The 19,737-nt window shown below is 34.6% G+C and overlaps 4 protein-coding genes across 4 annotated transcripts; 2 read left to right on the top strand and 2 right to left on the bottom strand.

The window, feature by feature from the left end:
- Nucleotides 1-1,380: 1,380 nt before the first annotated feature.
- Nucleotides 1,381-2,855, bottom strand: LOC106642317 (4-vinylanisole receptor-like). The gene is made up of 5 exons (XM_089598739.1): nucleotides 2,806-2,855; nucleotides 2,064-2,697; nucleotides 1,888-1,992; nucleotides 1,655-1,810; nucleotides 1,381-1,440 (listed from the first exon to the last, which is right to left on the bottom strand). The coding sequence occupies exons 1-5, from the start codon at nucleotides 2,853-2,855 to the stop codon at nucleotides 1,381-1,383; spliced, it is 1,005 nt and encodes a 334-aa protein (XP_089454865.1).
- A 10,552-nt stretch (nucleotides 2,856-13,407) lies between these two features.
- Nucleotides 13,408-14,923, top strand: LOC149375549 (uncharacterized). Its single transcript, XM_089598738.1, has 3 exons — nucleotides 13,408-13,590; nucleotides 13,671-14,150; nucleotides 14,228-14,923. The coding sequence occupies exons 1-3, from the start codon at nucleotides 13,408-13,410 to the stop codon at nucleotides 14,921-14,923; spliced, it is 1,359 nt and encodes a 452-aa protein (XP_089454864.1).
- Nucleotides 14,924-15,546: 623 nt separating this feature from the next.
- Nucleotides 15,547-17,910, bottom strand: LOC106638548 (uncharacterized). The gene is made up of 6 exons (XM_089598737.1): nucleotides 17,828-17,910; nucleotides 17,493-17,752; nucleotides 17,295-17,413; nucleotides 16,623-17,220; nucleotides 15,731-16,076; nucleotides 15,547-15,610 (listed from the first exon to the last, which is right to left on the bottom strand). Exons 2-6 carry the CDS (start codon nucleotides 17,722-17,724, stop codon nucleotides 15,547-15,549), a joined length of 1,359 nt encoding a protein of 452 aa, XP_089454863.1. The 5' UTR covers nucleotides 17,725-17,752; nucleotides 17,828-17,910.
- Nucleotides 17,911-18,031: 121 nt separating this feature from the next.
- LOC149375548 (uncharacterized) lies at nucleotides 18,032-18,841 on the top strand. The gene is made up of 3 exons (XM_089598667.1): nucleotides 18,032-18,209; nucleotides 18,287-18,560; nucleotides 18,634-18,841. The coding sequence occupies exons 1-3, from the start codon at nucleotides 18,097-18,099 to the stop codon at nucleotides 18,796-18,798; spliced, it is 552 nt and encodes a 183-aa protein (XP_089454793.1). The 5' UTR covers nucleotides 18,032-18,096; the 3' UTR covers nucleotides 18,799-18,841.
- The last annotated feature ends 896 nt before the right edge of the window (nucleotides 18,842-19,737 follow it).

Below are 19,737 nucleotides of genomic sequence, written 5' to 3'. Positions count from 1 at the left end.
GTATGTAAGAATGTTTTATATGCGTGAAATAGGCATGGAGCGCTGTGAACGATGAGTGAATATAAAAATAACAAAAGGCAAACATTATTTTTAAGTTATTATAACTTATTCCTTAAAATTATATATCATTAATTAATCAATTACGACAGTAACACTAACAAACAATATCAATCTCTTAATGCTATAGCGTGAACAATATTTTTTGTTAGTCCATCTTTAGCTAACACAAACAAACTGGATGGTTTACCCACTCGAGAGCATGCCACGTATAATTGTCCGTGTGAAAAACATGGTGTTCTCAAATCTAAGCCACAAATAGACATCGTTTGACCTTGTGATTTGTTGATAGTCATTGGAAATGCCAATCTAATCAGAAACTGAATACGTTTGAATTGAATTGGCACATCTGTAGGTATAATAGGAATCCGTGGTATTAATATATTTTCACCTCGGAACTTGCCATTTAAAATGCTGGCTTCGATCACGTTTTTCATTAATTTTTGAATGACTAATCGCGTACCGTTGCACAGCCGGGGTGGGTTCAAGTTACGAAGCAAGAAAGAGGTTATGAAAATCACTAGATTAACTAATCGTGCAAAATACACTTAAAATTTATAATTTTATTATTATTGATAGAATAGGAATGATTAATAGTTAATATGAGAGTTACACTGAGATAGCAAAATAATAATTGTCAACGTTACTACTACACTTGATGCATAAACAATATAGCCGACAACTGTGTACGGAGTGAGAGAAGTCTTATTTTGTGAGAGAAACAGGAGACCGGCTTCGTTCTCATCCCTACTCCGTGCTGTTTACTGGGTCAGAAGTGACACCTGTAGACATCTGGCGGGGATAACTAATTAAATGACGATTGATCAGTTATCGACCGGAGATGAAAAATGATTAAATTGCTAAAATGGCTATTAAAAAATAAGGGTTGATCGTAGAAGGGTGAAAATTTAGGATTGTATGTATTTTTGTATGCTGTATCATAAAAAAATAAAAACTAAAAATTTTGTCTAAAAAATAAAAAAAAAATTTAGGGGTGGACTACCCTTAACATTTAGGGGGATAAAAAAAAGACGTTGGCCGATTCTCAGACCTACTCAATATGCTGACTAAATTTCATGAGAATCGGTCAAGCCGTTTCGGAGGAGTATGGGAACGAAAATTGTGACACGAGAATTTTATATATAAGATAATATTTTACAAGTTCTTCTAGTGTTTTTAAAAAAATCGAAAATAATTGTAACAACATTTATTTAATTACTAACAAAAATAAGACGTATTTTTTGAACAGAAATACGAGTTTTTTCGTAAGAAAATTGATTTTTGCATAACCATCCTTGAGTTAAATAAAGCATTATGTGGTTTCTAAGCTTTCCTATAGACTTGATGCAGTAAATTTACCATGGTATACGACATTTTTAGAATCTAAAAAATAAAATTATACATGGTTAGATGATTGGTAAAGCAATGGTATAAAATTTTGAAACAACTTTTTATACAACAAGAGTGCATTCGTTAGGCAATTAACTCAGTATCAAAGACATAATCTAAGCTATAACAATAACAATGTCTGTCAAACTTTTTAAAAGCAAAAATAGTGCACTCTAGTTTCATAAAAATTATTAGTTGTGTGATCTACCCATAAAAATGTGTCCAAATTAAGTGCACACAGTCCATGGCAAGAAACACTTCGGCCTTTTTGATTGCAAATCATTAAAATTAACAAAGATTTCCTCATATGTGGATCCACTGACATCCAATCACTTTCGTAGATCCCATTTGATACTTTCTGGCTCTGTTTCAAGACAACCATACAACAACAACATATGACATTTTTTTTATCGATTCAAAGAAACAAAAAAAAAAACGTACCATCAACGTCAGTTGATTGCCAAACCAACAATAGATAAAAACTTGCTGCAAACTGCTTAAGAAGAAACCCCAAATCCAAGCGAAATCAGAGCTAAAAAGGTTGTACTGCAAAACAGATAGTTGAATAATTGCAAAGAAACACAATTTTTTTGTTTTGCAAAATCAGATTTTTTTACCTTTGAAGCTTGAAATATGCTCGTGCAAATAATTCCCATGCCAAACAAAAAAAATGGTATGACAACTCCGATGACGAGGGACTCAACTTTTTTTGTCACTCCTCGAATCAAGACGTTATGGACGACGCAGCCCTTCAGGCAACGCACATCGCCACGTTTTAATTTCTTCAATCTGTAGGCATTTAATTCCAACTGTCCACTTATGACCATAAATAGTCCAACAGACATTGTGTCAAGAGAAACGTGGATTATAACAGAATAGAAAGATGCTATTAAATAAAAACACATTGTAGTATACAAAACTGGTGGGCTTGAAATGTTGTAAAATTGGTAAGTTTTAAGAGATAAGTGTTTGCTGCTGATTTTCTTTGATCCTATATCGATGAAAAAGAGTAAGAGGTTGCATAAAGAGAACGACATGAGAAAAACGAAAAGCCACTTTGAAGTTTTAGCGTATTTCGCCAGTATCTTTGCCTCCACGGCATTGTCGGCTTTGCAGTGTGGAATCTCCATTTTCCTAATGATTTTAATCACATTGTCCCGCTGGTATAAGAAATTAGTGATCTTCAAGCACAGTGATATGAACTTTAGAGCCAAAAAGAGAGACTCGGTGGGATCCTCGCTGTCACTGTCCCTGATAACAACTTTAGCACATATTGTAAACGTAAAATAAAAAATAGCTGCTATTACAATGAAGCGGTACACTTTTCTCGCGAATCCGAAGCTTTCGTTTTCCTCGTACCAGAGACCAGAAAGTCGCAAAGAGTAAAAATTCAGCGGCAGCACGTCCATTTCGACCCAAAGTTTTCGTCTCAATGGACGTCTCAGTTTTCAGGACTACGACTGCGTTGGGTGAAAGTGATAATTAAATGTTTCAATAAAAATTTTAAGTCTAATTGTTATTTGAACGTCGAGTAGCTCATATATTTTGATGAATGAAGCCCTGATCGATGATCGGGAAAAACTGGCATTAAAAACAGAAATAAAGCTAATGCGTGACTTTCTGTCTCTTGGATTGCTCGGACATTATCGCTTTTCGAACCATCAGCTCTACTACATACGAATGACTTAATTTTACTTGAACACGCCAAGTATGTATTAATTATGGTATTTGCACCTAATGAAATAAGAGTCGGAGTTGATACTTATGAAATACATTCAATTAAAATAATAATTAAATTATGAACATGCTGTTGACGGTGTAAAAATAACAAATTATATGCAACTCCATGAAAAAAAGGCTACAGGGTTTCACTCCCCATCATATCTAAGAGAGAAAAAACTATCAACTTTGTGAAATTTGATGTTGTTAAAAAGACATTATATTGTCTGCCATATTATTTCATAGAAGTATAATCTCATACTTAGGTATCCAAGTACCCACTGTCCACTGGTTCCTTTTTTTATTCGGTATGCTTCCTGCATTCTATCACCCAATACGAATGAGATAATTTCTTGATAAATGTGCTATCTTGTTAACATTGATTTTTCTTTTAATTGATTATGTCTCTTTCTTTGTTGTTTATTTAATACTTTTCCATTTTCTTTATCCTCTGGTATGTAACTACGTTGAAATTTTGTCCCGGTTTTCTTGATGAAAAATTTTATTAAGCCTAAATTACACAAAAAATAATTTCCCATGATTTCCACGAGAGTCACGGAGATTATCACGCTAATATACAAGCGATCAACAGTTATGTGTATTTGTTTCTAAATAAACTAGAATAGATATTCCCCGATAACCGTACCGTATCCATATTTTCGAATTTTACGCACGATCGACCACAAGACCAAGATGCTTATTCTAGTTAACCAGTAATACCAAGCTCATCGTCCATCCCGAGATATTCAAGCGCTAAATACGATATCCGCTTAATGCGGCGGGATAAGAGGGTCGAAGGAAGCCACACCGTAAGTGCGTGGATTTACTCCGTACATTATTATATAGGTTGCTTTTCTGCTACACGCATAGTAGTTATCCTTTCCAACGCGTCGTGTAGGTACATGTTGTTACGTAACTTACTAACGGACTTGCTCGTGCAACGAAACTGCTGCTTCGAGTTCTTGAGATGCAATTTTGCAATAATTTGAACGGTGGTATTTGTTTATTTTTTTAAATTTAGGTAAATCAAGTGCTTTTTTTTATAAATAAATCTTTTTTTCATCTACGGGGAGCATCGTTTGTATCATCATCAATCAAAATAAAAAAAAATAAAAAAAAAAGAGAAAAAAAACATAACCGTAAATAACAACGTTATCAAATTTTCGAAAAAGCCGTTAAATCAATTAATAGCGAAAAAGGCCGTAACATTGGCCCCGCCCGCTCTTTAATAAAAGTCATTCGATTTTTTTATAATTGCACACTTATTTATATCCCAAAGCGCACGCGCCCGGAGGCGTTTATAGTTACTTTTCATAAATTCTCGTTGATAAAACATGGTGTTTTAAGCCCTCGGTGCAACAGCGAAACGAGCTACGGTTGGGGATGGGGGAGTTAATGCGCGGCTTCCCTCCACTTAACAATAAATTTCTAGCTATACAGCAAGTGAAAAACCCCGGGCACCAGCGGTGTAATGCGCCACTACTCGGGCACTATAAATAATATCCTTTTAAACACCAGCATCGAGAGAGAGAGAGAGACAGTGGCGTTTATGTCACGAGCATCCGGCTGCTCACGGAGATATGCACTGCGCGAGTGGATGATATCGTGATAATCGACGCTCGATAAATACGTGACCAATAAATTTCGCGGCTGAATATGTACACACTCGCCGCGTGTCCGATAACGCTCGGGGGGAGCGACGATTTACAGTATTCGACAGTTAGGTAGATGGGCGGGTGTCGTTTTAGAAACCTCTCCCAAGGGGCTTTGGGTGTGATTTGTTTTGATGGCTTGACAAGTAGGTTGCCGGTGATTTTTTTTTTTTTTTTTTCTTGTTGTTTTATGACCTATGCATTTTGGCGAGAAAGAGGGATGCCACGGGTGCGGGCTTTCGGTTCTTTAGGGCCGTTTTGAGAATTCGGGCTATCGGAATTGGATTGAGCCTCAAATCGCTGTGATTTCTGCGGTTGCCGGTGCGTGTGCGTTTGCGCTGGTACGTTTTGGGTATCAAGCTGCTTATCGAGATCGAGCGCGGGACGGCCGAATGGTTTTTGAGTGGCTTTATGGCTGCACTGCTGCGGCTATTTGGTTTGGTTTGGCGATTGGCTGTGCAGCGCTGTCGTTGTCGTTTCGGCAAATTTTCATAGAGATAGCTTTGCTCCCAAAAGTTATGGCGATTGCCGGAAAATTGGCCTCCGTTTGAATCACGGTCTAGGGCGCATTTATGGGTTAATTGGGCACTTTGCACTGCGAACCGTTCAAATTAATAATTATTTCGGTATTTTTTTTTTTTTTAATTAACGTATGTATTTTCATGCTTCCCGATTACGCTTTGAGAGGTTTTTTTTCCCTAAATGGATCTCATTTTCTGTGTGATAATTACGTAAACGTTTTGTCTCATTATAATTAATTTATGAATTAAAAAATATGAATATGACAATAAATTTATCGTTTTACAGTACAAAACTATCACCTGCATTTAATACACTGCAATTCAGGAGGTGTCGTTTAAAAAATGGCACTTTATGCAAAAAACTGAGGAGCTTGCTTGTACTTGTCTTACAACATCCCTAATGTATTTTTTATCATCAAAATTATTAAGCTAATGTACATACTCCTTCAGAATGTTTTCAAGTGCTAATTACAAATGCACATTACAATTGGAGTTATCGTTAGATAACAGGGTATTTTTACTTTTAGACCAAACAAACATAAATTTATCAAATTTATCAAAATTTCAATCGTCAAGTCAGAATAACAATTAGAAAAAAAAGCGATAAAGATACGATTACCCTTGGACACGTCATTCCCAAAAAAGTCCATCCAGGATTAAGTAAAACAGGGATATTTTCATCCACACAACCGTAGCCAGTTTCAGTCTGTAAAAATGATCCAAGTTTCCCCAGAAAACGGAGCCTCGGAGACTCATTCCAGTCATACGCTCCATCCCTCGTCTTCCACGCGCAAACCCATACAAACGTATATATAAAACATGAGCACGTGTCAGCGCCAGAAAGTTTAATGCTTCACTAAGATTACGCACCTTTATGGCACGACATAAATGTTTCTGCGTCTCTTTTCTAGGTTGTCCGAGTGTATTTTTTGGAAATAATGTCACTTATGGGAATAAGGCGAGAGGCTTTGTGGACATTATCCGATTTCAGGGGTGATGATTAAGATTCATTTTATCACTCACTCAATGCGATTACGCAAATTTGTTGGTGACACCATCCGATGCCTTCAGGGCACGAATATCCAAACGAACGATCTCGTGAAGGGAATCGTCGCATCGCATTACGGCAATATACCTTTCGCACTATGGGGTGTTGAAATATTTCCAAACAGAATTCCCGAGCAGCTGTTTCGGCAAAAAAGCGCAGTCCATTAATTTTACACTCAACAAATTCACCCTGCAATTAGTTGCCGTGAAACATCAAAATCCCCTCTCGGCGTACCTGCACGTTCCTTGGAGAAAAAAAAAAAAAAAAAAAATTGCACCTTCCTCTTCATTTCACTCTCCCCCTGTATTTTCTCACGCTCCGCCTTACGTGCACGCGCCTGTAAATGGCGTCCACGGAGTTTTTATCGTCTCTTAAAATATTGTCGTCAACGAGGCTTAATCGCGTAATAAAATGTTTTTGTACCGCCTCTGTGTTTGCCCTCCGGGTTCGCCTTGTATTTCCGCGAGGGCGAGCGCGTTGTCTCGTGACCTCTTCCTCTCTCCGCGAAGATGCGCTCGAGAAAAAATAAATAAATCGCCGTGGCGTCCCGCCAGCTTTTCCGACTATTTGTCTTTTCGCGCGAGCATCCCTTCCTCCTCCACGCGTTTTTTTACTTATCTTCTTCTCATACTTTTTTTTTTCTTTTGCTGCATTGCGTATACTCTGCTGGGGAAGGAGAAAAAAAAAAAAAAAAAAAAAAACATTTTCAGTTCCTTTTTTAAAGGCTACGCGCGCCAGCGGCAGATTCCTCTTTACGGTGGATGTAATAAAGTACACGGGAGCTCTGCTCTTGCGAGATAATGATACCTGGATGGTTTTTTCGTTGCCACCGGCTTGTTGTTGCTATGAAAATATTGCAGCAACAAAATCATAATAAAAATACCCACGTTATGTTACTATTGTCGATTGATTTTTAGGTGCTTGAACAATAAAACTTTCTACTGACAAAAAGTCTCGCAGTAAATGGTCATGAATCTTGTCGTGCGCAAACCAAAAATTATCTTGTTATTCGAGGGATAGTTATCAAGGATTTCAGAGAAAGAATTAATTGCTCGTTTGTGTAATTCAACCCATCGATCGTAAGTAATCTTTGAAATTTACGCACAAGAGTGAATAACAACTTTTTCTCGAAATGAGGGAAACTCTCGATCTCCTGTAACATTCAAGCTAAGGTATAGGTGTTCATGTACACAAAATTCAATGGAAAGTAAAGCAAGGTAATACATATTTGAGGAAGTCCACAAAAAATATCCCATTTTTGTCCCCTATTTGAATAAAAATATTTTTTTTGAGGCACACCTTCGAAATAGGTCACATTTTATTCGTAATGCCATGAACTAAGAGGAAAAAATTTTGATCAAGGGTTTCAGTGAGGGAGACACACTTTTCCCGCGATTGACATGATAACGGTATATCTATACGTATGATCTATATAGATATGACAATGGCTGTATTATATATATACGCTTCTTCATGCAACAGCAATCGAAAAACCCGAATGGAGCGTGTTTACAACTTGCCTCTCGTGCCGAGCGTTTAACGCAACAACCCATCATAAAATGCTCGCAACCACCCCCGTAGGCAGGAAAAACAGAAGCGCCCGCCACTCGCGGTGTATCGAAAGGCTCCCTCGGCTCTCACGATCGCAGAAACGCGCGTAGAAAAGCACCAGAGAGAAGCAGGGGGGGGGGCACGTTAACGGGCAAATGTTGTTTTTAACTTTTACGCTCGCTCGTTAAGCCAATAGAAGGGCTCGCTCTGGCCGTTTACCCGTGGCTCGTTATAACGTTGAAATCTGCTCCCCAAGCGTCTGCCTCTGTATGTACACGGAGATACGAAGACGAGCTCGAGAAAAGAAAGGAAGAGATAACGAAGCCGTTGCGCGCTGAGATTTTACGGCCGGAGCTGCGCGGAGCCACCTTTTGTTCGAGCTATTATTCTGCGAACGACACGGAATAGGCTGTATTTGCACTGCTGTGCTCGCCCCGCCATTCAAAGCTCGTTGGGGTATTGCGTTTTTGATTTTGGCACTTTGCGCGTTAATCAAGCCTCATTTCTACTCCGCGAGTGCTTTTAATTGCGATGCTCGGGAACGGCTCGGTCGCGTAGTTAAGAGAATTTTCCACGTAATTGTTTTATTGAATCTCGATAGCCGTGTGTGCGCTCATCTTTAGAAATCCCCCGGTACGGACACAACGGAGGAGGAATAAAAGACGCTGTAATATATGTTGTACATGTGCACGCGCAAATTGACGTCTTGCCAGTGATGGCGTTCCCTGCCAATACCTATATACATATATATACGTATACGTGCTGTCTGTGCTATGCAGATGTCCATTTGGCGCGATTCCAGACGGTCAAGTTTCCGAGCAACGTCCATATAATATGTATCCCCGGTCCTCGGCCGCGTTGGCCGGTTTATTTCCGGATCGTTTGCCTTTCCCGGCGCTGGGCTGCTGCTACCGTGTACGCGTTAATGTAATGGAAATGGGTCCGTATGCATATTATTGAGCCAATTTCAGGAGTAGCTGCTGGTCCCTCCCTCCTCCAGGTGCTAATAATTGTTATGCCCCCCCCCCCCCGATCGAGTGCAGCCTGGGGTGTTATCTACAGGGTTGCGAAGAGTCGCTTTTTAGTTCATTTTACGAGATCGTTTTTGGCACGATTGCTTCGCAGGGAAACTCTATGCTTTCGTATACAGGAAACAAAGTTTGACCGCTATTATTGAATTAAGAATTTTCGAACAAAATACTTGTGAGGTCAGTTCGAGATGCAGCCAAGATAATATATCGATATTGTGTATTATAATATTTATGTAGATGGATGCATAACCAATGTTCAAGCTAAGTAAAACATCTAATGTACGTTTGATTGAGCTAAAATAAAGTATACCGTATTTTTTTATACTAAATTTAAGGTGGTTCTTTTATGATTTCCGCGTTAGAGGTGCGACTATCAAATTGATATTTATTTAAGTTGCTTAAATTTCCAACAGTTATTTGTAAATATTGTTCATTTAATCTGATTAAGTACTTGTTTACCAGCATTTGATGCTCACCTATGCTTTTAACGTGGCAAATCAAAATGTATCTTTAATATCTTTTGATTAAGTCCATGAACACATATATTTCGAGATAGCAGTATGTTTAGAATTGCATAAGCTTTATTGTGTCAGTTATTTACTTAATTATGTTTAGTAATTAATTAATTAGGCTACAACTTTCAGTAAAAAAATGCTTAGTTGCCATAAGAGCACATGTTTAGAATTTACTTTTTATTCATCATTTCCTTGTGTTTACATTCGTCAAGCCACTGTAAAATTTCAATAGGTGGTATATTGTAACTTCGTAAAGAATTCCTCACAGTATTATTTGATTCCGTTCGTAGTTATTTCATAAAAGAACTACCTTAAAAGGTTAAGTATTTTAAAGTAACCGAAGTTGATTCCCTTCATCTACAATTCAATTAAACTTCGTTTGAAATAGCGATTCTCCCACGACTAAATTGCAAAATTACTTTTGTACATGTTTATGAATTTGCAGATAAAGGTAAAGAAGTAAAGTTTTTCTTGTCCAGCGAGATATATAAAAACACTACGTATAAAAATTATGAACTCTCATACCTTGAGACTAGGGATTAGTATGCGAAAAATGTCTTGAACCAATTAAAGTTGTGTGTAACGTTGCGTGAAAAGCAACACTTTCTTCAATTCCGATGAGTAAGGGTATTTAAACAATTAGCGATAGCCATTATTGCCCATAGTTCTGTGTCACTCGTTTAGTCAGCCCTTTCATCTAACGATTACTCATAGATAGATAAGGTAAATTGGGCATACTGAGTTGTGAGCTGAGTTAGGTATAAATTGAAACCATAATTTGTAAAATTTAACATCATGAAGTCGTCTCTACCTCAAGATGGTTCTCTCTAAAATTATCGTTGCATTTTTGGTGACTCTACGTAAGTGTTGTTGCTTTAATCGTCTATCTCATAAATAAAACATTCTTAATAATAAAACATTTATCAAAGAGACAGTAAATACATTTACTTGAGATCTCATGATACACTTTAAACTCTAAAATACAAAATTAAATGTTCGTACTTTGGGTGGAGGAAGGGAAAGAATTGTATATGTGTATTTATGTATTTTTATCGTACTGATACATATTTGTAAACTGCGTTTACCAAATGCATATGGTGTGATCAGCTAAAGGTGACACATATACTGCTAATACATTGCACTTGCATTTTTATACATATAGAATAATTTTTTTTCAAATACATCAGGTAAACATTAAAAATTTTGTAGATGTACAACTTTGCTCTTTTCCGCTATTTTTCATCCTTTTTCGATTGGTTCATGCAGTTTTTTAAACTTAGCATACATTGTCGAGGAACACTTTATCAGAGAAACGCATCTTGAATAGAGTTAATTAATAACACATGTATTGTCTAACTATAAATATACTAAACTATGTAATTTAAATTTTTAGTTCACTAATACATGTTTCTTACTTTAAAGTTAAAGTACTTTGTTATCTTTATTGTTTGAAGCGGAAAATTAAAAAAAAATCCGTTATAACAATACCAAAATACTTTAGATGAAACCAAAAAATCGTGTCATATTAAGGCACTGAGGAAGAATGAGGACATAAAATCAAATGTATGTTCTCATTTGTGTTTGTTTATGGATTTTATAATAAAATTACACTACATACAGTAGATAGTAATTAGACAGTAGACTCATATTGAAAAAGCTAAAACAAATAAAATAAAAGAGTGAATAGTAAAAATAAAAAACGAAATTATGCATAAACTATATTTTTGCTATAGCTCTCGTAGTTATTTTAAACAATTGTGGAACAAACAACAAGTAGCTAAATTCATGCAGAAATGCAGTTAATCAAACAGCTTGATTACGCCTTACATTCACCCCTGACGTCGAAGTCTGCGATCGCAATTTTTTTGACACAAAAACAATAAGTTTCAAGGATACTTACACTTTTTGCTCTGGCAAAACTTTGAGGCACTCCTGAGTATCAGTCGTGCCTAAAAAGTAAGTTGCAACCTTCTATATACGTTTCAAAAACACTTATTGTTGCCATGAACGATGCGCTAGGGTCAGTATGATATGTGCTGTTATCATTGATGCCCAGTTTACATGGCGCTTATCACTAATGGTGCTGCTTAGAACGTGAACAATGAGCACTACGTGAGCTTCTTCCTCTCTCGAAATACTTGGTGATGAGTTGATAAGGCAAGCGTTCTAGACACTTGTAAACACAATCTATTATGTTTAGTATGTGTTAAGTAGGCAGTCAAAAGTTTTGAAAATGGTTCTTCTTCAAATTCTTGTCACGGTTTTGGCGACTCTAGGTGAGTACTTTTTGTTTCAATTATATATTCTGTGTAACAAATACTTAAAATGTAAATGAAATTTGATTCTTCTTTTTGCATTACCATTAAAATAATCATTCTTGAAGCTAAAAAATAAGAAAGAACACAAAATATTTTTGATTTCGACTGGATCGGTCAGGTAGATTATCAAAAAGTTTGAGACACGACTTTTTTTCGACATGAACGATAACTTACGTAAATAAAACGATAAAACTGCTCAAAGCATGTAGCAACGTTAAATTGTGGTGAAATCGGTATATTGTAATGCATAAACGTTACTTTGATGATGCCTCGTTGTTAATCGGGCCACTTGAAAACAATCTATCTTAGACAGTTTTTGTTTGTATAAAAAAACACGTGCCTAAATATTTTTTGTAACCTACCTGATCGATTTATTTGTTATTTTTCTCTACTAACATTTTCACTTTTAAATAGGATTGTCCTATAAAAATTAACCTGAAAGATGTTTATTAAATATTTACGTTGAGTTGATTTGAGTACACGAATACTTACTGTAAAGTTTCAAGACCTGAGGGTTCCTTCAGAACGAGAAATGATAAAAAAAAAATCATAATTTTAACTTAATCTTTCAGAGGATATCGTTGAAGTTTAGATTTCATTTTAAATTGACCTACAAGTTTGTCATTAAATAATAAAAGATTTTAATTAATAGTGACAGTTATAAGACTATAATGATATTTCCATAAAAAATTTAAATTGGTTAAGTATTGCTGTACTGAAAGTAACTAAATGATATTCACAACAGCTCGTATTGGTCTTAGATATCAATTGTACGTATAGGAGATTCATAACCTAAAAGTCGTATATCTCTATCTCTCTCGCACGCCTCACCTATACGACAGTACTACTTTAAGCTTACATCAGTCGTATTCTATAAATAACATTATAAATTAAAAAACTCCTAAGACTTTTAGCAGTGTCAACTTTTTAATGCATAGGTATTAATAAAGTGGTATCTCAAAAAGCTTTAAATTAACTAGAGCAATTTTTGATAAGGCTAATTTTTCATAAAACAAACGGAAGCTCAATTGCTCTTTCAAACATTATTGTGTGTTAATTCAAATTTAGCTTCGACGCAACTAAAGTTAATAACCATTTAAACATATCAAATAACTTTATAATATGACTACATAGTACTTTTTACAAATCTATGAAATCCTTTTATTTGATCAGTCTTAAAGGTTCACGGAGAGAATACTGTGGAAAAACGATTCTTATACCACGCAAGTATTGAGAGAGATACCAATCAATCATTTAGATATTCTCTACGGAAGCGCCTACCCGCCATCTACTGGCAAGTTTGCTTGCTTGCTTGCTTGCTTGATAGGCCTGATATAGGCAACGCATCTTGATTGCTTGCCCAGCTGTGCAAGCAGAAATCTAACCTAACGCGTGTTTTTTTTGTTTTTGCTTACAAACAAAACTTTTGAATCAAATAATAACATCTAAGACCGGTAAATAGTTTATAATTGTTTATAAAAACAGGTTCAAAAGTTTTGAATAATGTTATGAATCCACAGGAACGAGAAAATAAGTGTATAGGTCGGAAAATAAAAATATGGAAGACAAAGTAGAAATTATTTATAAACATGAAAGCAAGTTTATAATGGTCACCGACAGAAAAATTGCTAAAAGCGTTTTACAAGAATACTTTCCGAAATATGGTTATTTAACGTACAAAGTTGCTGATGAAGTTTTCATGCTTCATTATGATGATGGACAGCAAGTATGTTTACACCCTAAAATTAACACATACTTTTATAACATTCAACAAGTTTTGAATAGTTCGGTATGTTATTTAAAACTCTAAACATTGATAAAATGATTTACCATTTAAGTTGACCAAATTAAATTTGATTCATATTGTAGGTTGATGCAGATAGAGTAGTTATTCACAGCGTAATCAAAAAGTATATTAAAAAGAACTACTCCTACAAGGTAATTCTGGAAAAACTAGAAAATAAGTACGGTGTCACCATGTCTCTCAGAACTTTCGAAAGATTGCTACGCAAATGGAACCTGCGAAAAAGAAACATAACAGAAAGTTCAATCATTCAGATTGTGCTTGCAATTTTTCTTGAGCTTGAAGGAAGTGGCTTCAATTTAGGCTACAGAGCCTTGTGGATAAAGCTACGATCAACATACAATCTGACAGCTAAACAGAAGACAGTCTTGCAACTCCTGAAGAAAATGGATCCTGAAGGTGTTGAAAATAGATGCAGATATAAGTTAAAAAGACGAGTATATTCAGTTCCTGGGCCTAATTTTGTTTGGCATGCTGATGGGCATGACAAATTAAAAAGGTTTGGTTTTGCAATCTATGGATGCATTGATGGATTTTCCAGGAAAGTAATATAAGCTGTATATCTTACAAATAAATGTTTAATAATTTTGTTTTTTTACTTAATTTGCTTAAATCATTCCAGATTTTGTGGCTTGAGGTTGGTACTTCCAACAACAATCCAGCTGTAATAGGATACTATTTTTTAAAATATATACAAAAAGTGAAATTTCTACCAACCATTATCAGGACTGACAATGGTACAGAAGCTGTGCTGATGGAAGACTTCCAAAAATGCTTGAGATATTACCATGAAGATGATTTTGCTGGACATAAAAGTTTTCTCCGAGGTAAAAGTACTCAAAATCAACGCATAGAAAGTTATTGGCGACAGTTTAGACAACACTTAGAGGATTTTTACATAAACCTTTTTAAATCAATGGAATCGGATAGAACATTAAACATAGGCAATCCGATTCATATTGAATCTCTTCGTTACTGCTTTGGACCACTCATACAGGCAGATATAATAAAAACCAAAAAGGAATGGAATCAGCACCGAATGAGAAAGCAGAACTCCAGAAATATTGCCAGTGGAATACCCAATGAAATGTTTCACTCTCCAAACAACTTTAACGCTTCAGATTGTAAAAAACCTGTTAATCTGGAACACGTTAGAGTACTTTTAAATGATTATTGTGTTGAGAGCAAATTGTACTCCAGTGACTTTGAAGAACTAGTTAAAATGATAATGCCTGGACCCATAGTCCCAACTTGTACTGAAGAAGCTTATGATATGTACTTGTATATAACTAATATTATAGATAACTATGAATATTAAAATCAACAAATGTTTAGCCACAAACTTTTATATAAGACGTCAATAAAGGGCCCTTGACCCTTGAAATTTTTTTTTTGTTTTGTAATAATTTTTCATTAATCTTAATGATGCCACTGAATTTTTTTTTTTTTTTTTTTTACAAAGATAAATACCAATCAGTATCTTGAAGGCGCAAAAAATTAGCAATACAGCAATTTAAGACAGTTTCGTAATCAACAGATATAAGTTTCATTTTGTACATTATAATTTAACAATAAAACAAGTTTGTCATAAAAAAACCATATTTATTTCATTATAAAGCTTACATCGTAATTCTTTCATCCCTTTACAATAACATTTTTATTTTTGATCAACATTGTAAAGGGCTTAGTGCACTACTCTAATAACAGGTACTCAGATTCACAAAAGTCTTAAATTTTAATAAATTACTATTATGTAAAAGTTCGTGCATCACATATTCGTTACAAGCATTTACACATTTAATATAGCATAATTTAAGGACTGTGTTGGTCACCTATTAATAATCTAAAAGTAATCACATTCTTTTTAATAAATACGATAAACGATATTAACAAAAAAACAAGAGCCAAAAAAAAATCTACACACATAGTGTAAGTTATAATTTAACTACTGCTTTGAAATAATTTGAGTAACATACTTATTTCTGGCCTTTTATTTGGTTCATAACTAAAACACGATTGTAGCATTGGTTTTAAAAATGTTGGGATATTGATAAATTTTGGAATGGTGCTTTTTTGAAAAATCATCACAATTGATAAAATATCTAAAATCTGCTTTTCATGCCACATTTCTTTTTCACTGAATAATTCTACAAGAGTACACCCCAAAGCCCAGATATCGGAGTACGTAGTTGCTTCTTTTCTATCCAATATTGCTTCTGGAGACATAAATACTAATGTACCTCTAAGGGTGCCAACACACGTAGAATTTAGATTATTATCTAAATCCCAACATTTTCCAAGACCTAGGTCACACAACTTTGTTTTATAATTTTTAGCCACCAAGATATTTCCTGGCTTAATATCCCTGTGAATAATTGGTGAAGGCTGATAATGCAAGTAGGCCAATGCAGAACATATTTGTGCAGCTATGTACTTTTTGTTTTCAGTTGATAAATCGTATTCTTTCTTAACTTGATCATTAAAAATAGCGTCAAATAAAGAAAATGACTCAAAGAAGTCTGTGACAATGTGAAATTGCATCGGAGTGTAACTGAATGCCTGTACATTAATAACACCAGGATGACGTACCTTCTCTAAGAGTTTCAGTTCCTTGATAATAAATTTATCTCTGGTTCCTCGTTGCATTGTTTTTATGGCTACATCATTGAACAAATACTTTCCTTTGCGCACGATACCTTGAGCTCCTCGTCCAATTTCATTCAAAAAAGTTAGTTCACTTTCGTCAATTTGTGGAATTGTAAATGAAAATCCAGAAATCTTTGGCTTTTTTTTCAAGGGCACAGTAGGAGTAGTAAAAATTTTATCTGAATGATGTTCTGATGAACTACCCTTATTATCAACATTATACAAAGAGTCGTTATTAATAGGAGAAACGGTCGTTTTGGATTTTTTTTTTTCGTTTAAAGCTTCATAATTTTTTAATAGATCACTGCATGAAGGTAATGCAATTATACTGGATGTCGAATGCTCTACAGTTCTGTCATTTTGCAACTCACTATCAGTATTATCTACTATAGGGCTCTCAGTGATGGTTTTCTCTTTAATCTTCGAATTTTCATTTACAACATGATTGCTCTGATTCGCAGTTGCTATTTTTTTGCATGGAACCTTATCAGAAGTAATATCAAAAACAAATTTTGAAGGTTCCGTAGATGTAAAGCGTTTAGCTAAAGTTTGTATTTGTAATTCTGTCGTCAACAGGCAAATATTTAAATGGTGTGCGGCATTTCTGAGATATGTACTAAATTTCCAAAATGTGCAGAGATTGTTTTGAGCATCAATAAAATGCAGTATAGGTATACCTTCAATAGTACCGATTTCTAATGATGAATTTTCAAAATACCATCGGTTTTTGTCATCAACATATTTTGACATTAAAAGAACTTTTAATTCTTCAACAGAATAATTTACGTTGCCATCTAGTTGGATGATCATTTTTTTACCTATTTGTGCTCCCATAAATTCGTACTTAATCGAATTTACATATCGATGTTTCCAACTGAGGTGTACATTTCTTTTAAGTTCCTTTTTTGATGGAGTGAGTTTTTTGAGTGCTACTTCTTGTTTTTTATTCATGACCTTTTGTGCTAGAATCTATGCGATAAAATGTTTTTTCATACGTATATAAATATAAATATAGTAATAAATTATTTAAAAAATCAAGTAACCTTAGTTGTGGGCTTATTATCACAGTCTTTGACGCTGCCACCAATTTTTTCTAAGATTTCCAAAAATCTTCCACTTGGTTCCTTTATTGGATTTTTGACAGCTGTAATACGCATATCGTCTAAAAATCAAAGGATGTATATGACTTTACAGAGTTATGATTGTGTAATGAATAAAAATTATTTAAATAATTTAAATACCTTCTTTCAGATTGTACTCATATTTATTTATGTTTGGTTTCAAGTATATAAATGCTTCATCACAAACAAGCATGAAAGTTTCACCGACAACTTTATAGGTTAACATTCCACCTTTTGGATAATACTCTTGTAAAATACTTTTAGCAAGTTTTCTATCGGTGATGAATAAAAACTTGCTTTCATTTTTGTAAACAATTTCAATTTTGTTCTCTTTGTCTTCCACGTCTTCCATTTTTACCGGTGCATTTATTTCCTAGCTTCTATACATTAATAACAAAGTTCAAAAGTTGTTTCGAGGAACTTGATTCAAATTATATATAAATTATAATATTTACCTGTTTTAACTTTAATAATTTGATTGATTACACACTTTTGTTAATAAACGAAAAAAAAACACGTGTGTCGGGTCAGGTTTTTACTGCACAGCTCAGCAAGGCAAGCAAGATACGTTGCCTTGTTGCCTATTTCAGGCCTATCAAGCAAGCAAGCAAGCAAGCAAACTTGCCAGTAGATGGCGGGTAGGCGCTTCCGTAATTCTCGCTACCGATTCCGGTGTACGGGTGTACTTATTAAAGAAAACTATGTCTTGACGAGTGCTCGATGCATGTACTTCCCCAATAAGATTGAGTACAGGGTTGCTCTTCATGGCCTTCTATTAAATGGCACCAATAGTATTCCCATCAACAATGTCACCATTCACGAAGAATACAATCCTGAGTAAAAATTTATTTACACTGTAATGAATAATTCTCAACAAGTTTAATTTTCTATGTCAAAATAATTAATTTTTTTAGATGTTACTCAAATGACATAGCTATCTTGGAACTAACAAGAAGAGTACACATCGACAAATTCGCAAATCTGAATCGGAACGCATTCGATGACATGGCGTATTATGATGTTTTCATGATTGGCTATCGATACAAAAACATCCGACACATCAACCAATCATTAGTCATTCTCGATGCTCTGAACGTTGAGGATTGTGAGCAAAGGCTGCAGTCGTTCAGCTCGATTCGTATGATGTTGCAACCAAGGCGATTTTGTGCCCAAATTATAGAAGACTGGGTAAATATTGATGCGTTTGTTTTACTCGAGTACAACTTGAACGACTTGTTTATAAAATTTTATGTTTTTTTAGTCTTTTGAAAGCGACATTTTAGTCATGGAAAACGAGAAGCAAAATTTGTTGATTGGACTCAGTACTATGCATAAGGATATTTTCACCAACGTTTTGTTTTACTTTTCCTGGATTAACAATGTAACCAACACCGGTGCTGCAAGTGCAGCCAATCTAGACAATTAAACTCCTCTAATTTTTGGTGTGTATGTGAGGGGAGTCAATTATCCTGCACATTTTTGAAAATAAAATAATTATCACAATTACTATTGTTCTTATTATTATTATTTTTTTTTTGTTATTACTAATACTTCAATATAGAACCTGATTTTGTTTTAAATTACATACATACGTAATAGTTTTTATAACAAACGATCCCTTTTTTACAGTTAAATTTTTTTCTTTACCATTAAATGTATTTTTAGTTGCGTTTTTGATAATTGGAATTTTTATTAAACAAAGAAAATTTGTGTTAAACTGTTAAATGATCTTATAGTCAATTAAGTAAGTATGGTTTTAGGGAAAGGTAAATAAAATGATTGTAAAAAAAACTATGCTTCTAATAGTTTTAAATTAGGCATCATTATTCCATATAACTGCGATAGTGCAAGATAAGAACATTTGCAAAGCAGTAAAAAAAAATTAGAAGTAGTTAGGAGAGCAAGTTTTTTTCACGGGTTTTATTTCTTAAAGCGGCTTTATACGTGTAAAAATAATGTTAACTCTCTCAATTGAGTACTAAAAATTATCTTATATCAAATAAATTCAATATTTCAACTTTTGTCTCAATTTTAAATGGTTAAATTAAAAGTAGACCTTTTTCTTGTTAGTAACAAATAAGGTGGTGTGTAACTTAGACCAAATATTTCTCGAGTTTTATGGACCTTTTAGAATCTTTAAAGTAATTTTGACAATGGGTTTTCATTTTCATTCATTTTCTTAACAAAAAAAGAAAAAAAAAATACTCGAACGGGATAAAAATCACCTGGCATTATCATACGGAACGCATCCATGTATACGTCAGAGGCTTGTAATAGCCCATGGTCCGATTAAAAAAGAAAAAAAATCCATTCGTCCCATTAGGAGAGTACATCTAATGGTAGCACTCTGTCTCTGGCACTGGTA

The sequence above is a fragment of the Copidosoma floridanum genome, unplaced genomic scaffold (genome assembly GCF_036245765.1).
Source record: "Copidosoma floridanum isolate Cflo_tuat_1 unplaced genomic scaffold, Cflo_Japanese_pri ptg000006l, whole genome shotgun sequence".
Lineage (NCBI taxonomy): Eukaryota > Metazoa > Arthropoda > Insecta > Hymenoptera > Encyrtidae > Copidosoma > Copidosoma floridanum.
This window is presented reverse-complemented; position numbering and strand designations above follow the sequence as displayed.

Coding starts and splice junctions, on each gene's coding strand:
- LOC106638548 (XM_089598737.1), bottom strand. CDS start 17,724: ATGGAAGACGTGGAAGACAAAGAGAACAAAATTGAAATTGTTTACAAA. Junction 16,077..16,622: donor TATAGTAGATAATACTGATA/GTGAGTTGCAAA, acceptor TTAATGATCAAG/TTAAGAAAGAATACGATTTA. Junction 15,611..15,730: donor TTATTCAGTGAAAAAGAAAT/GTGGCATGAAAA, acceptor ATCGTGTTTTAG/TTATGAACCAAATAAAAGGC.
- LOC149375548 (XM_089598667.1), top strand. CDS start 18,097: ATGTACTTCCCCAATAAGATTGAGTACAGGGTTGCTCTTCATGGCCTT. Junction 18,210..18,286: donor CACGAAGAATACAATCCTGA/GTAAAAATTTAT, acceptor TAATTTTTTTAG/ATGTTACTCAAATGACATAG. Junction 18,561..18,633: donor CCCAAATTATAGAAGACTGG/GTAAATATTGAT, acceptor ATGTTTTTTTAG/TCTTTTGAAAGCGACATTTT.
- LOC106642317 (XM_089598739.1), bottom strand. CDS start 2,855: ATGGACGTGCTGCCGCTGAATTTTTACTCTTTGCGACTTTCTGGTCTC. Junction 1,811..1,887: donor GCAATCAACTGACGTTGATG/GTACGTTTTTTT, acceptor GTCTTGAAACAG/AGCCAGAAAGTATCAAATGG. Junction 1,441..1,654: donor ATTTGGACACATTTTTATGG/GTAGATCACACA, acceptor TTTATTTTTTAG/ATTCTAAAAATGTCGTATAC.
- LOC149375549 (XM_089598738.1), top strand. CDS start 13,408: ATGGTCACCGACAGAAAAATTGCTAAAAGCGTTTTACAAGAATACTTT. Junction 13,591..13,670: donor AACAAGTTTTGAATAGTTCG/GTATGTTATTTA, acceptor TTCATATTGTAG/GTTGATGCAGATAGAGTAGT. Junction 14,151..14,227: donor TTGATGGATTTTCCAGGAAA/GTAATATAAGCT, acceptor AAATCATTCCAG/ATTTTGTGGCTTGAGGTTGG.